The 14,519-nt window shown below is 37.0% G+C and overlaps 2 protein-coding genes across 6 annotated transcripts in view; one reads left to right on the forward strand and one right to left on the reverse strand.

Moving 5' to 3' along the window:
- Positions 1-398: 398 nt before the first annotated feature.
- Positions 399-4,980, forward strand: LOC307128304 (uncharacterized protein). Its single transcript, XM_079820056.1, has 3 exons — positions 399-1,341; positions 2,637-2,737; positions 2,822-4,980. Exons 1-3 carry the CDS (start codon positions 1,146-1,148, stop codon positions 3,023-3,025), a joined length of 501 nt encoding a protein of 166 aa, XP_079676182.1. The 5' UTR covers positions 399-1,145; the 3' UTR covers positions 3,026-4,980.
- A 1,826-nt stretch (positions 4,981-6,806) lies between these two features.
- Positions 6,807-14,519, reverse strand: part of tnrc6c1 (trinucleotide repeat containing adaptor 6C1) — a 58,490-nt gene continuing 50,777 nt past the window's right edge. For 2 of the 5 annotated variants that reach the window (XM_079822846.1, XM_079822848.1), the window contains 4 exons: positions 13,456-13,671; positions 11,163-11,233; positions 10,926-11,065; positions 6,807-10,822 (listed from right to left, as the gene is read on the reverse strand). In XM_079822846.1, coding sequence (XP_079678972.1) covers positions 10,447-10,822; positions 10,926-11,065; positions 11,163-11,233; positions 13,456-13,671 — 803 coding nt within the window. In that variant the 3' untranslated portion in view covers positions 6,807-10,446. Of the gene's footprint in view, positions 10,823-10,925; positions 11,066-11,162; positions 11,237-13,455; positions 13,672-14,139; positions 14,242-14,519 lie in introns of all 5 variants that reach the window. The other 3 variants (XM_079822844.1, XM_079822847.1, XM_079822845.1) reach the window with 3 other exon arrangements.

A 14,519-nucleotide genomic window follows, 5' to 3' on the forward strand; every position in this document is an offset into this window, starting at 1 on the left:
CACACATTTTAGTCTGGGACTAGCTAAAGTCTTGTCTGTGAAACCAGGCGATTGATGCTTTATAGCACCAATTACAAAGAAACAACTGAACAATAATAGCAAGTGTATTCTTTAAAACATCAAAAGGAAGAGAGAACAGAAGAAAATTATTCATAAAGAAAAAAAGTAGTTTTTAGCAAAGCTGATCTTTAAATAAACAATGTGCTTTAAATGAATGATGAACAATATCAGTGCTGGAAATAAATTGGCACAAATATGGAAACATTTACTCTACAATTTACATTTATATACAGCTGGCGCTGTACTTAGTAGTAGTGCAACAGGATGCTGAATGCTGTACTTCCTGTCCTGTGCTTGGGTGGAGCTGTGCTGAGATGAAAAGAGAACAGTCAGAAGCAGACGGAGCAGAATCAACGACTTGAGAGATGTGAAACTTGTCATGGATTTTTTTTTAAATGTAATAAGCGCACTATGAGAGCCTGCTTATTTATCTGGATTTTTTTGGAGCAAACTTTAGGTATGTCTCTCTGAAAAGGATACCATATTAATGCATTTTTTGTGAACTGTTACATTTTATTCTAGGCTACTTGAAAAGCTGTATCTCCTAATATCAAAGATTTTATTTAAATTCTATTTTAATTGACTTTAATAATTATTACTGATTTTTTTTCTTTTTTTTTGCAATAACTGAGCTCTTAACCTCAGATGTATGCTTGCTAATATATAATGTTCTCTATTCAGACTTTTTGTACACGCAGTATAAGCAGGTGATGATTTTAAACACTTTTTAATTATATTATACATGTACAACTTGTGACCATTTTGAGTTATTGATAGGCCTACTTGTCTTTACAAAAATGATGATCTACTCTGTAACAGTGGTACACCAGTGAACCAATCTATTTGATAAAAAGCTTGCTTAAATTATACATATGGCCAACAATAATGATACGCAATTTTAATCCTTTCATTAACACTTTTCAGCTTCTAAAGATTTTCATTACATCCAGAGGCTTGAGGGTGAATCAGTGGACATATTTTGTGTTCCGCAAGCAAGTAAAGCACATCCATCGCTTCTGTACCTGCGACAAATATTTGCTCATTCAGAAAGTGTGCTGAACATATCATATAGATATGAAGATGGCATGAGAGCAGGTCCAGAAATTGAGGGACGCATCAAGATCTCTGGCCAGCCGAATTTACTTCAGACAGCCGAAATTACTGTGACTCTTTCTGATTTAAGACGCACAGACACAGGGCTTTATGTCTGTAATTTTTCAGGAAATCCATCAGATCAGTTTTCGGAGAAAACAGCCCTTTTTCTGCTTGTGAATGCTGCAGGTTGGTAAATCTTTCTTTATAGTTAATTAAAAACTATTACTATACTTCTATTTTAATATATTGTGATGCAATGCTGAATTTTCAGCATCAGTCATCTGATCCTTCAGAAATCATTCTTATATGCTGATTTATCATCAGTGTTGGAAACAATTGTGTGGTCTAGTGGAGTCCATTCCTCCACTGGCAGCAAAAGGGGGACCAACACAATATTAGGAACGTGGTCATAATGTTATGCCTGATCAGTGTATAAAATCAGAACTTCCTCAGTCTAAAAAAGACCATTTATTGAAACGGCAGCAAAACGACTGATTGTTTAACAATTACTGTAACAGTGTACATAAATTTTTTTTTTAAATTTTAAATTAATGTTCCCTCACAATCTTTAATCAAAATAACTTCCTCTCTCTCTTGCAACAACATATCTCTGATGACTTGTTTAGTTGCACTAAGGTGGGACAACCTGTCCATTATACGCGTGAATGCTATATATATGTATATATATAAATAAATAAATATAAAATGCTATATATATATATATATTAAAAATAAATATAAAATGCTATATATATCATTTTATATTTATATATATATATATAGCATTTTATATATTTATATATATATATAAAATGCTATATAATATATATATATATATATATATATATATATATATATATATATATATATATATATATATATATAAAATGCTAATATATATATATATATATATATATATATTTATAAAATGCTATATATACATAAATATAAAATGCTATATATATATATATATATATAAATATAAAATGCTATATATATATATATATAAATATAAATATAAAATGCTATATATATATATATATAAATTGCTATATATAAATATAAAATGCTATATATATATATATATAAATTGCTATATATATATATAAATATAAATATAAAATGCTATATATATATATATATATATAAATATAAAATGCTATATAAATATAAAATGCTATATAAATATAAAATGCTATATATATATATATAAATTGCTATATATATATATAAATATAAATATAAAATGCTATATATATATATATATATATATAAATATAAAATGCTATATAAATATAAAATGCTATATAAATATAAAATGCTATATAAATATAAAATGCTATATATATATATATAAACATAAACTGTCAATAAGAGTCAGATAGAGAGTGGAAGTTGGAAAAACCCCACCGCAAGCTCAAATATATTTGGCTGCAAAAGTAAGCTCACATCTGACCACAAACTCTCTTTGTTTGATTCAGATGACCCGTGCTCGTGTAGGATGCATTCTCTGCTCATCTTTACCATCTCAGGAGGAGTGAGCCTGCTCCTACTCTCAGTCATCGCTCTATTCTTGACACATGTAAGGTCGAACAGTTGAATACTTCATTTAGCACATAAGCAAGAGTGTCATTCTTAATGTTAAAATACTCTTACTTGTCCTCAGAAAAAGCCAAATGTTCAGCAAGAGCATCAAACTACAGCTCCAATTTATGAAGTCATGTCAAGTGTGCAAGGACGCATTGCAAACCATCATCGGATCTGTCCACCACAGCCGAAAACATCTGCTCTAGGCTGGACCAAAGCTAACAAAGACTATGCTGGGAAAACCATAGATCCCAAAAGGACAGATCATGTGACATCAGCATAAGAAAAAAGAAGAATCAAAATGTGCAGCTTTTAATGTGATATTCTGACCCATTTACATGACAGCATTTGTATTTATTTTATTTTTTTGTAGTATACGGTCCTGCGATATGACCAATAAATAGAAAAAAAAAAGTACAAATATAAAGCATAATTAACTGCCACAGCAACATAATTGCAAATGACAATATATAGACAAGGAATATTATACAAATATATTTAATTACAATTACTAAAATAATGTTATGTTATATGATAACATAATTGTATAACCTAATTTATTGGGATAAAATGATCAAATTGGGTTAAATGTGCTTCAGTTGTTTTAAATGATTAAAGAAGAATTAATATTCTTTAATGTACTTTTAAATAAAGCAGGGTAAATACAGGTTGGATACTTTCTGATAATTTGTCATGGGCATCTTTATTATTAATTGATCCAAATTCACTAAATAAATGTCCTCTCGTACTACTTTACTAAAGCATTTTTCATCCTATCGGAAAAAGTACAATGACAGGCTATTAAAGGGATAGTTCACCCAAAAAGGAAAATTCTGTCATCATTTACTCACCCTCAAGTTGTTCCAAACCTGTATGAGTTTCTTTGTTCTGCTGAACACAAAAGAAGATATTTAGAAGAATGTTTGTTACCAAGCAGAGAGAGCAACCATTGACTACCATAGTAGGGAAAAAAATACTATGGTAGTCAATGGTTGCTCTATCTGCTTCGTTACAAACATTCTTCAAAATATCTTTTTTTTGTGTTCAGCAGAACAAAGAAACTCATACAGGTTTGGAACAACTTGAGGCTGAGTAAATGGTCAATTTTTGGGTGAACTATCCCTTTAAGCTTAAGCAACAACACATTCCCTGTATTCATCATAACCCTGCAGGACATGTGATGTCCACTAATACGCAATGACCAAACCAAATTCATTACAGCCAAGAACAAAAATGCATTTTATTAATTGTTTGAAAGAAGCTCCATAGTTCAAAACATTTTTTTCGGTGCATGTCAACAATCACATTCTATGAGGAGAGAGAAAAAGAGAGAGAGAAAACAAAAAACATTAAAAGCCACTGACTTTTTAAAATCTCAGTACAGACATATTCCTTAACATTTAAAATCAAAAGGCAAAAGCAACCCAGTATCTCCACTCACACTAATCCCAGTAACACGCACGCGCACACACACACACACACACACACACACACAAACCTTTAAAGTCATGGGCTACAAAAAAACCCCCACAGTGCTTCAGAATGAGACGTTCATTGGTTTAGGAATACACAGCATGGCGATGTACTGTATGTAAGAAACATAAAAAATGGGAAGTAAGATGGGGTCGCTGGGGGAGGGAGACGACAGAGCAAATGAGCACAATAAAAGGACACCGAAAAAGAATCCTTCTAATCCCAATGAGAGATGGGTCACAGAGGATTTAAGAACCCCACCCCCCCCTTGTGCATAGATCATGATCCGTATAAACCAGCTTTTTCCCCCCTCTCTTTAAATTGATCAAATTGATACAAGAAACCCTGCCCCCAACCCCTCGTTTTTAGTTCTCATTATGTAATACCCGCCAAAGGAGACAGAATGACAAAGAGGAAAGAAATAGTAATGCACAATGGTCCTGATTTCAACAGGAAGGGACCTCATGTTAAGAAAATACAATAAAGATTCAAACATACAGCATTTGTATGCTCTTTCACCGTCTTTTGAACAATCAAAATCATTGATCATTTTGTTTAAAATGTAAAGCAATTTCAATATAGAGATTTATATATAAAGCACTCCGTTTTTTTAAAGTTCATTAAGAGTTCATTATTTGGTAAATATGTAACTGCTACGGATTTAGAAACAAAGGTATTTTCTTCTGAAATCCATAACCTTCAGTGCTTATGTTTTTCTGTAATCCTCTTTCCCTAAAAACAAACATTAAATGGCGTGGAGTTGGTACTCTGGAACCCTTGCCTTCCTGAGACATGATCCACTTTTTTTTGTGTGTGCAAGATAGTGAACAACTATGTCTTCTTTTCTCTTTTTGTTTGTTTTTTAAAAATGATTTTTTTTTGCTTTCCAAAAAAAAAAAAGAGAAAGAAATACAGGCTTTGATAATCTACGAAAGTAACATTGCCAACATAAATAAAAACAAAAACATGACAACACTGATCAATCCCAGAGTTCTGCAAGTAGCACAATAATCTTCATTCTGTAAAGTGTTTTTGTTATTCATTTGATGGAAGTATATGTCCTTTAGGATTTTCTTTCTTTTCTCTTCTCGTGACAATCCCATCGCAACATTTCATTTCCTTGAACTTCAGAAAAACATGAAATGTTTGTAAACTGTTGGTGGCCTTGCACAAAGAAACGAGAAATGAACATTAACAATAAAAAAAATAAAAAAAAGCAAACCAGAAAAGGTAGGCACCTCTGAAATGAGTCTTGTAAGAAACTCTTCTCCAGATGTCTATCCAGCTCATCATGGTGTAACATGGGGAGTTACAAGTCCCTCTAAATCGATCTATGGCCACAGTTCTTCAAAAAGATTTTTCCCCACATTTCATATTCATATAACTTTTTTTTTTTTGTAGTATTTTGCATTTTTTTCTGTTTATAATCTGAAAACAAAAATGGTGCAATACTCAAAATAATCCATTCCTTTATGGATCATTCCACAATAAAAGCCACTATAAGGTAGATAATCGTATTACAGATAAAAACACACTTGTTATTTTTCTCAATAAGTCCTTGAGTAAACATTAACACATGAATTGTCACCTTGTCCCCTTAGTACTTTAATATCATGTTGTACGATTAGCTGAATGAGGGGAAGCAGACACTCAGTGCAACTCTAATAACAAAGCTAATAACAAATACAATAACAATACACATCCGAATATATTTTAGACTAGCCAACAAAAGAAAGACGGAAAAAAAAACCTCTTAAGATAAAACAAAGGCGCAAACAAATCAACTGTAATCACTAGCATACATTGGTTTGAACTCACTCACACAGGCAATCGAATGCATTCATCCATCATACAGTACACGCAATCTTGTGCAAACACTCACAACCGATGTCGTTTAGCATTTTTTTTTTCTTCTTTTCGTTTTTTTTTTTGTTTTTTTTTGTTTGTTTTTTTCGTTCAGTTTTAACTGATGTTATCAAAAAGCTTGGAAGTGTATGAATGACAAAATTATTACAAAAATTTTCACATTACATTATTGGCGCTTCTTTTGATTCAAGTATTTGTGTTTTTTTCATTTGTATAATTTTGATATGTTTATGCCTTTATCATCTAGGTAAATTCATGGAGAGAAGGAAACAGGGGGTTACTCAGGCCCATAAAATAAAAAAAAATAAAAATAATTATTTTATATATATATATATATATATATATATATATATATATATATATATATATATATATATATATATATATATATATATATATATATATATATATATATATATATACCAGTTATATACATACACAGGATTTCAGATGTACATGTATATCAACCAGCATGTGCATATTCTAGCCAAAGGATTTGATTTTCTTAGAGCTCATCTCCACCCAGGCCCTGTTATTTTGTACGATCGAAGCGGACTTCTTATCTACACAAAATTGCATCTGAGCTGGGGTACATTAGTCCTATAGATAAGACCCAGTATGCCCACAGTGGAGGACTGGCCACTTTTTAGCTAGCTAGTCAGACAGGCATTGCTCTGGATTTTAAACAGGTTTTGGATGTTGTTGTTTTTTTTTCGTTTTTTTTTCAATCTGTGGTCTCGAGTACAGCTTAGAGAAAGGCAGTTAAAAATATATATACATACATACATATATATATATATCTTCAAAAACAGGCAATAGTGATTGTTGCTAGTGTCACTCGAGTGTGAAGTAAAAAAAAAAAAAGAAAAATATTCTTCCAGAAAGGGATTTTCCCCTTTTAAGACTTGGTATCAACTGGCATGTGCCCCAGGCCTCCTGATACAATAGGTCCACGTGGACCTGGACCTGTTTGAAAAATAAAAAAAAATCTCTGTACCGTTCCCTAAGTACTGGGTCTGGACAGAATATATAATACCATCAATACAGCAACCCCAGAGTCATCTGTCCGCCACATCAGGGCGTCAAAGGCTTGCAGAGAGAAGCACTTCAGTCAAAGAGTGTACTACAGATTTAAAGTTTCCTTTTTCAACAATAACATTAATAATAATAATGAGACAAAAAACCTTTTTTGGTTTTAAAAAAAGATGTACCCAAATGTGAACCATCTACAGTGCACCTAAAACATTCTGGATTCCCTGTTTAATTCTCAGCAGTCCTCCCAGGCGTATATTTGATACCTGGGACAAGGTGCTACCCGTCTGTCTTGGTGCCAACCTGCATTCTACCTCTCCATCTCCATGTGCTCTTAACAAAACCAAACATCAAAACACATTTCAAGAAGTAACGAGTCCCACTCTGATAGATTCGTGTCTAGGTAAAGTCTACGATCGAGAATCGGTACATTAGGATCTAAAAAACAGAGGGACTTCCTGCAAATCCTTCTCCGAGTCCACTCGCCCACCCATTTAGCATCTTTAAAGCCACGTCGGATAATGCAATGACGCACGACTACACCCCTCCCACCCCTCCCCTTGTTACAATAAAACAGTTTGGGGTTCTCTGAGGCTGCCCTGAGACTGCATGTACATAATGTAAGAGATCATTCAGAGAGTAAACAGTGAGGGCCTGGTCATCAGTTCAAACGAAGCGGGCCGGTTTCTTTCTTTAGGCTACACCGTAAGGAAGCTGCCTTCTCACAATGAACTGGTAAGCTGAAGAGTGGGCTTGGAGAGAACTACAGATTGAAGCTGAAGGCCGTGAACTGCACCTCTCGGTCGGTCTTTGCATAGAAGTGGAGAGCCGAGTCTCCGTTATCGTTTGCTTTTATTACTGTGAGAAGAGGCGACCAGGTAAAGTAGTGTACTCTGTCTGCCCTTTGTCGTAAGCACCAGTGTGTGGCCTGGCAGGGCTCTGACGCCGAAGTGGAGGAAAGTGCAGAGGAGAGGCAGAAGACAAACTGAGCACCATCAACCTACTCTTCACGTTACGCCGCTACATGTGCGGCAACAATCCATATTTCCATATTTCAAAAGCCATGGCGGCGTCAGCGGCCGCCGTTTACGCTGAGGTGTGCCTCTTAATCAGAGTGTTTTCTGCATATGCGCAGCAAGAGGGGCTGGTGAGAGCAGCTACCATAGAGACCACTGCATTGACACACACACAGACCAAAAAACAAAAAAGCGCAAAATAACGATATAACATCAACAACAGCAACGACGATAACAACAGCAATGTTGACAAAAAAAAAAAAACACTGGCAATTCCAGAAGGGAAAAACCCAATTGATCATAAAAAGTACATGAAACGAACCTGTCCACTTCCAGCTAAAGTGATCTTTGCATGAGAGGGAGAGAGAGAGAGTCTATGAGAGTGAAGTTGAGACGAGGTCGAGTGCTGGCGCAGTAGTAGTACGTACTGATTGGCCAGGTCTGAAGGAGCCACTGCTCCGGCCCAGGCAGGTCTGTTCTGGCATCTGGTGCGCCGGCCTGGCACAGAGGGTCAAAAGTCCGAGCGTGGGCACCTGAGGTGCCACAGCAGATAGGCACTCAATGGCCACACTTATCATACAGGTAGGCAGGGCCACCAGGGCAGGGGGCCCCGCAGAATCCATTAGAAACATTACAACACGTCTAGCATCTCCAGACAAAAAGGCTAATGATTTTGGAGTACTGTAACAGTGATATTTACTTTGATATATATCATCTGAAAGAAAGAAAGAAACAAAACAAAAAAAAACACTTGAACGCTTCAGTCTTGTTGTGGTGTTTTTTTTTTCCTCGTCAGACATCCCTTCGTTTTGCTACCATTTTCGAAATGTCTGATTTCAAAGTCGAAAGACCGTGGAAAGACGAAGACGAAGAAGAAATGAAACGGCAAAATTTCCGTTTAGAGTTCAAAAAGGAGCATGGAGAAGTTCGGTAGATTGCTTTTCATCGTTGCTTTTTGTCAGTTTCACACGTACATGTGTAATTTGTTGGCATTAAATTCGGAGCTTGACGCTCTTGCTAAGTGCTATGAAGAAACCACGCCTTCTTTGTTTCATACTTTTGTACCAAATACAACAACAATGAAAAAAAAATGCACTTTGTCTACTGGGTTACAAGAAACACCTCTTATTTGGTTTGAAGCCCCTGTTGCCCCTGTAGTCACACTTGTCCTTAAGTGTGTAGAGGAAGTGCTAGTGAATGTTTCATCACCATGGGCTTACACACTGACTGAGTCCTCTTCTGTTCAGTCCCACGCTTGGTGGATGGGGCTGGAGACGAGTCTTTGTTGTCCCCCCCCACCGTCGCCAAATGAGCTCCGACCGTTTCGCCGGCAAAAAAGATGGACGGAAGAGTCTGTGGCATATATTGCACGTCAGACGAACGACAATGAGGACTTGTGTTTTTCGAGAGACCGAGGTCATTTCGGAAAATTAAAGAGAGAAGAAAGTAGTCCATCTGAAAAAGTGTTTCCTGTACAGTTTTTTTTTTTGTTGTGAGAAGTGGTTAATATATTCCTCAGTTGTCCACACGTCCTCTCAGTTTAAGAAGAAATGCCTCAAATGTGCAGAGGGGTCATATACATGTCCGTCCTTTTATGAGTAATGAGGACAGGATGGCAACCGAGGGAAACGAGGAGGACGAACGCGCGTATGCTGCGGCTGAGATCGAACCCATGACAGTCCTGGCTCAGAAATGAGAAAATGTGCAATTCTCAAGATGTTTCTTCAGAGTACAAGTGGAGTGGGACTGATCAGCAGTTAAGGCTAAAGTTTAGTGCTGTTAATTAATCCGAACAATCCAACAGGACAAATGAAGAAAAAATAAAAAAATACCCAGTCCAAAACACAGGGAGTCGGGAGAGTCGGTTTGGAATGACGCATATTTCTTCAGAAATAGAGCAATATGCTGTGATTGGGCTGACAGGATGTGCTCGTGCCAGAGGAATAAAAAAAAAATGGCAGCTTGTCTCATCAGTTTGTAGTAAAATACACTTTCACACTGGTTTCAGTTAATAGAGAGAAGTTTCTGTAAAGGTTCCCTTCTCTTTTAGTCATGATTCTTCGTAAGAAGTCTATAGAATACTGTAACCCAAGCTTAATGATCAAAATAACACAGATGAAAAGATGCAAAACCAAACAAAACAAAAAAAAAAAGAAGAGGAAGAAGGTCAGCAGCCTCTATGCAAGTGTGACCTCCGCCTCCGGTCTCTTGGTTTTTCACAGTTCAACTGACGCTGATTATCGCCAAATGATTTGCTTGGTTTTTGCTCGTGAAGTTTCATATTTCGCTGCGGTTGGGGATTGAGCGCTTGGTGCTCTCACATTGACTCTCCGCTCAGCAGGTCTCCAGGAAGCAGCGTATTGATTGGGGTGGGGCTGCCGACTACTCGACCGTCCTCAGTACTGGGCGGTCCCCACAGGCTGGAGTACTGCGGTACACCCCCCCACAGCAGCTCGTTGCTTGCCTTACCGCCGGACCCCGTCCCGCCTGCTCCTCCTCCCAGACTGCTGCTGTTCCAGTGGCCGATGGGGTGTGTGGCCGTTGTCCCTCCGCCTCCCAGCCGAGTTTGATTGGTGCCGGGGTTGGCCTGCCAGCTGGTGGTGGACGCGAGGGACTGACCCTGTGCAAAGAAGCGGTTCACCTCCTCTTCTCCAGCAAACTCTGCCAGTATAGTGGTGTTTCCCAGAACACACCTGAAACACAAGTATTTAGAGAAAGAGAACAGACAATTGTGATCATATAGTTGAGATTGATTCCTCAAAAAAAAAAAAGGACAAAGGTTAAAGATTGATGTACATGTGTAGGGACTTCTGGGCTTTGGCTGCCTCCTCTCTCGAACTGTAGCGCACCACGGCATTGCCCTGCGTCAGGTTGAGATGGAATGTGATAAGCGGGCCGTGCTGCATGCAGAGAGTCCGCAGTGTTGAACCATCAATCTAAATGTCACATAACAGAAAGAGCAGATTTATAACACTGCAGACAATTAACAAAGAAACTATAAGTCAATGAACATAACAGTAGCCACAAGAATACCTGTGGTGTGAGGTTTCTCAAAACCAACCAGATAGTGCTCCTGCTGGAGCTGTCCGTACTCCATGTGGTACCTACTTAGAGAGAGAATATTTTGTTTATTTTTGATAACAGTCCATTATTATAACCATTACAACATAGTCTAAGAAGTAAAATACCATGTACACTACCGTTCAAAAGTTTGGGGCAAGCAGGATACATTTTTTTTTATATTTTAATTTAGCAAGGATGCATTAAATTGATGAAAAGTGACAGTAAAGACATTTATAATGTTACAAAATATTTTTAAATATTTCAGTTATTTTAAACTTTCTTATTATTAAAGAATCCTGAAAAAAATATCACAATTTCCACAAAAAAATTTCAACATTGAGAAAAACGTTATTTTAAATGGTACATAAATCACAATATTACTTGCAAGTATTTTGATCAAATAAATGCAGTAGGGCTGCACAATATATCGAAATATCGCAAATGTACATATCGCAACAGCACGCAATATCTGAATGATTTTAATAAGCTACTTCAACATTGTGAAAAGTGTATGTTTTAGGTCAACACATATAGCAGAGAATAGACTGGACACACGACTGTTACTTATGTGACTTGCTTGACATTAAAAAGAGTTATTAAACGCAATAACTTGCGAAAAACAACTCTTGCAGTCTAGTGCTGTCTGCTATCTGACACACACACACCGAAACGTGTGCAAAAGCCGCCTCTCTGAAAGCGTGTGATCCCTTCAGTTCTGTTTCGTGTCTTGTTACACACTCGAACTGTCAAATACACACACAGTTATGTCTTGATGAGTATTCATGTAAATACAGTCGGTTATGCTTTAAGTGAACGATATCAAATCAGAAGACTACTGTTTTTAGTTGTAATTTTTAATAAAGATAAATTAAAATAACAAAAATAATCGTCCACCCCTAGTTCAGGTGTCTTGGTGTACCTGGATGTTCTTGATGTTAAGTTTTAGGTTGATATAACTCTATATTACCAAGTCATGCAAAGAGTTTTTGTTATTTAAATATTGGCATTACATTTTTTGGGTTGTTTACATTGATGTTAAAAGTATATTGTCAGATTTGTGACATAAAACACTGCTGGTCACTTTCAGAAGTTGTAGCGATGCTTTCTTTTCCCAGAAAGAATGTGAATTGAATAAATGGTATCATTCTCAGTTTTTAAATATATTTTTAAAATATAATTCAAACAGATTTTACACACTTAAAGCAATATCGTATCGCATATCGAATATCGGATATCGCATTTTTCTTCAATATCGCACAGCCCTAAAATGCAGCCTTGGTGAGCGAGAGAGTTTTTAAAAAAATCATACTGACCCCAAACTTTTTGTCAAGTAGTGTAAATTGCTGCATACGTGGAAGGTGACCTCTGTAAACATTTGCTTTTATTAAAAACATGTTCTTATAAAATATTTATATATTATTATAATGTCACCTCTGTAAGCATTTGCTTTCATTAAAAATGTATTCTTATAAAATATTACTTCTATAAATTACCTTTGCCATCATCTAAAGTGCACTTAAAACTATTTTTTTAATAACATTGTTAAATGTAATCTTTAGCAAATGTCAAAATGAAATCCATATTTCTTGCTGTATATTATAATAACTGATTTATTTGATTTCAGTTTTTAGAGTTTTGATTTTCATTTTATTAAGGCAAAATAGTTTTGCGTTTAATATTGGCCATGAAACCTGAAAATAACTAACAGATTATCTGTATTGACCAAAACTTTAATATCGGTTCATTCCTATTTAGCATGAGGCACAACCCCTGGTCAACCCTTCACTTTCATTGTATGGAAAGAGAGCGGTGTGAACACTATGCTGAACATAATAGTACAAAAGCCATATGGGTTTAGAATGACATGAGGGTGAGTAACTGGTAGGATTTTTATTTTCGGTTGAACTGCACCTTTTTAATGTTTCTACATCACATTTTTCTACAGCAAAAACGTATGCTAAACAACTGCTTCAGTTGAAAGCCACGGAAGTGTGATCAAGGGTGGGAATGTTGACTAAAACACGACATAAGCGAGACCAAAAAAAATAAAAAAAATAAACGTTTGCTACACCACCAGAGCCCGTGCTCGCAAGCGCTCTAACCATTCCAATTCTCACCTCATCTGACCCCCAACGTTTTGACTAGAGTTCACACCCACATTAAACAGTCAACTGACAAAATTCAACTGCTGCTTCGATTCGCCCACACCTTTGCCTAAGAATAGATGCACAAACAAAACTGCGCCTTTCACATACACACACACCTGAGGAGTAGGAGCTGCTCCAGCCAGCCACGAGGCCCAGGGTGTTTCCGCCCCACGTGGACGAGGGCTTGGTGTTGGTCAGGCCCGGAGGTGGCCGTGTGGGAGCTGTTGTGTTCCGGGGTCCTTGTGGAACTTTCCAAAGCTCGTGAGAGAGAGAAGGCTGGGGGTGTGAGATGGGCCCTGGGGACCAAGTGGACTTCATGTCAGACAGCTTGCCTGTAGATGTAAAAGTGTGAACAGGTCAAAAGAGGAAACAGAGAGCGTGTGTTAACAGACATCTTATTTCCGGTTTCTAATTCTGTGCACCCCAGAATTAGACATACTGTGGTGAAAGGTGTTCACACAGCAGTCATAGTCATTGAGGCACCACCACAAACAGAAAAGAGAGGGTGACACAAAAAAGGAGTGCCCTCTCACCACCTCCATCTCACAAATATCACAGATAGTCAGTGACCATGCTGCACAAAGGGACAGTGTGTGACTAACACCACTGAGGGGATGTACGGATGAATGTAGGCGGGACAGAGCTCTCTAAGGGGGAAAGGGCCACACTTAAGTTGGATGCACTAGATATAAAGGAATGCGGCCACCGTTTGGGGCCCCATGCTAGGTTGAACGGTAAGCGGTAAGAAACGTGTGTGATGGGGAGGATTGAGGGCAGGAAGGGGATTCTGGGAGTTGTACCTGTGCGGTCTGCCTCGGGGGAGGACAGACCGAAAGAACTAGTGACAGGCCAATCGCTGGAGGGAGGCAGAGCCTCACCCTGTGAGGAAGTTGGGGTGGAACCTACAATGTGTTCCGAAGCAGGCAAGAATTCAAAGTGGAAATCAGAAAAATAATGCATGTGAAAAAAAAAAACCTTTGTGGTTGCTTTATGTGAAAAAAAAGTCATTCAAAACAAAACAAAACAATACTGCAATATGCAATCCCTTTTATTCAGAATATATACAAGTATTTAACCAGAGATGATGGGATTTGTTTAGGCTTTGTGCTAACGGTGTCATCTGAAAGGAAGTTCACTGAAAGATATTTTCTTTTTATAGATTAGGCGATTGGTCCTCTTA

The sequence above is a fragment of the Gobio gobio genome (genome assembly GCF_949357685.1).
Source record: "Gobio gobio genome assembly, chromosome: 1".
Taxonomy (NCBI): Eukaryota; Metazoa; Chordata; class Actinopteri; order Cypriniformes; family Gobionidae; genus Gobio; species Gobio gobio.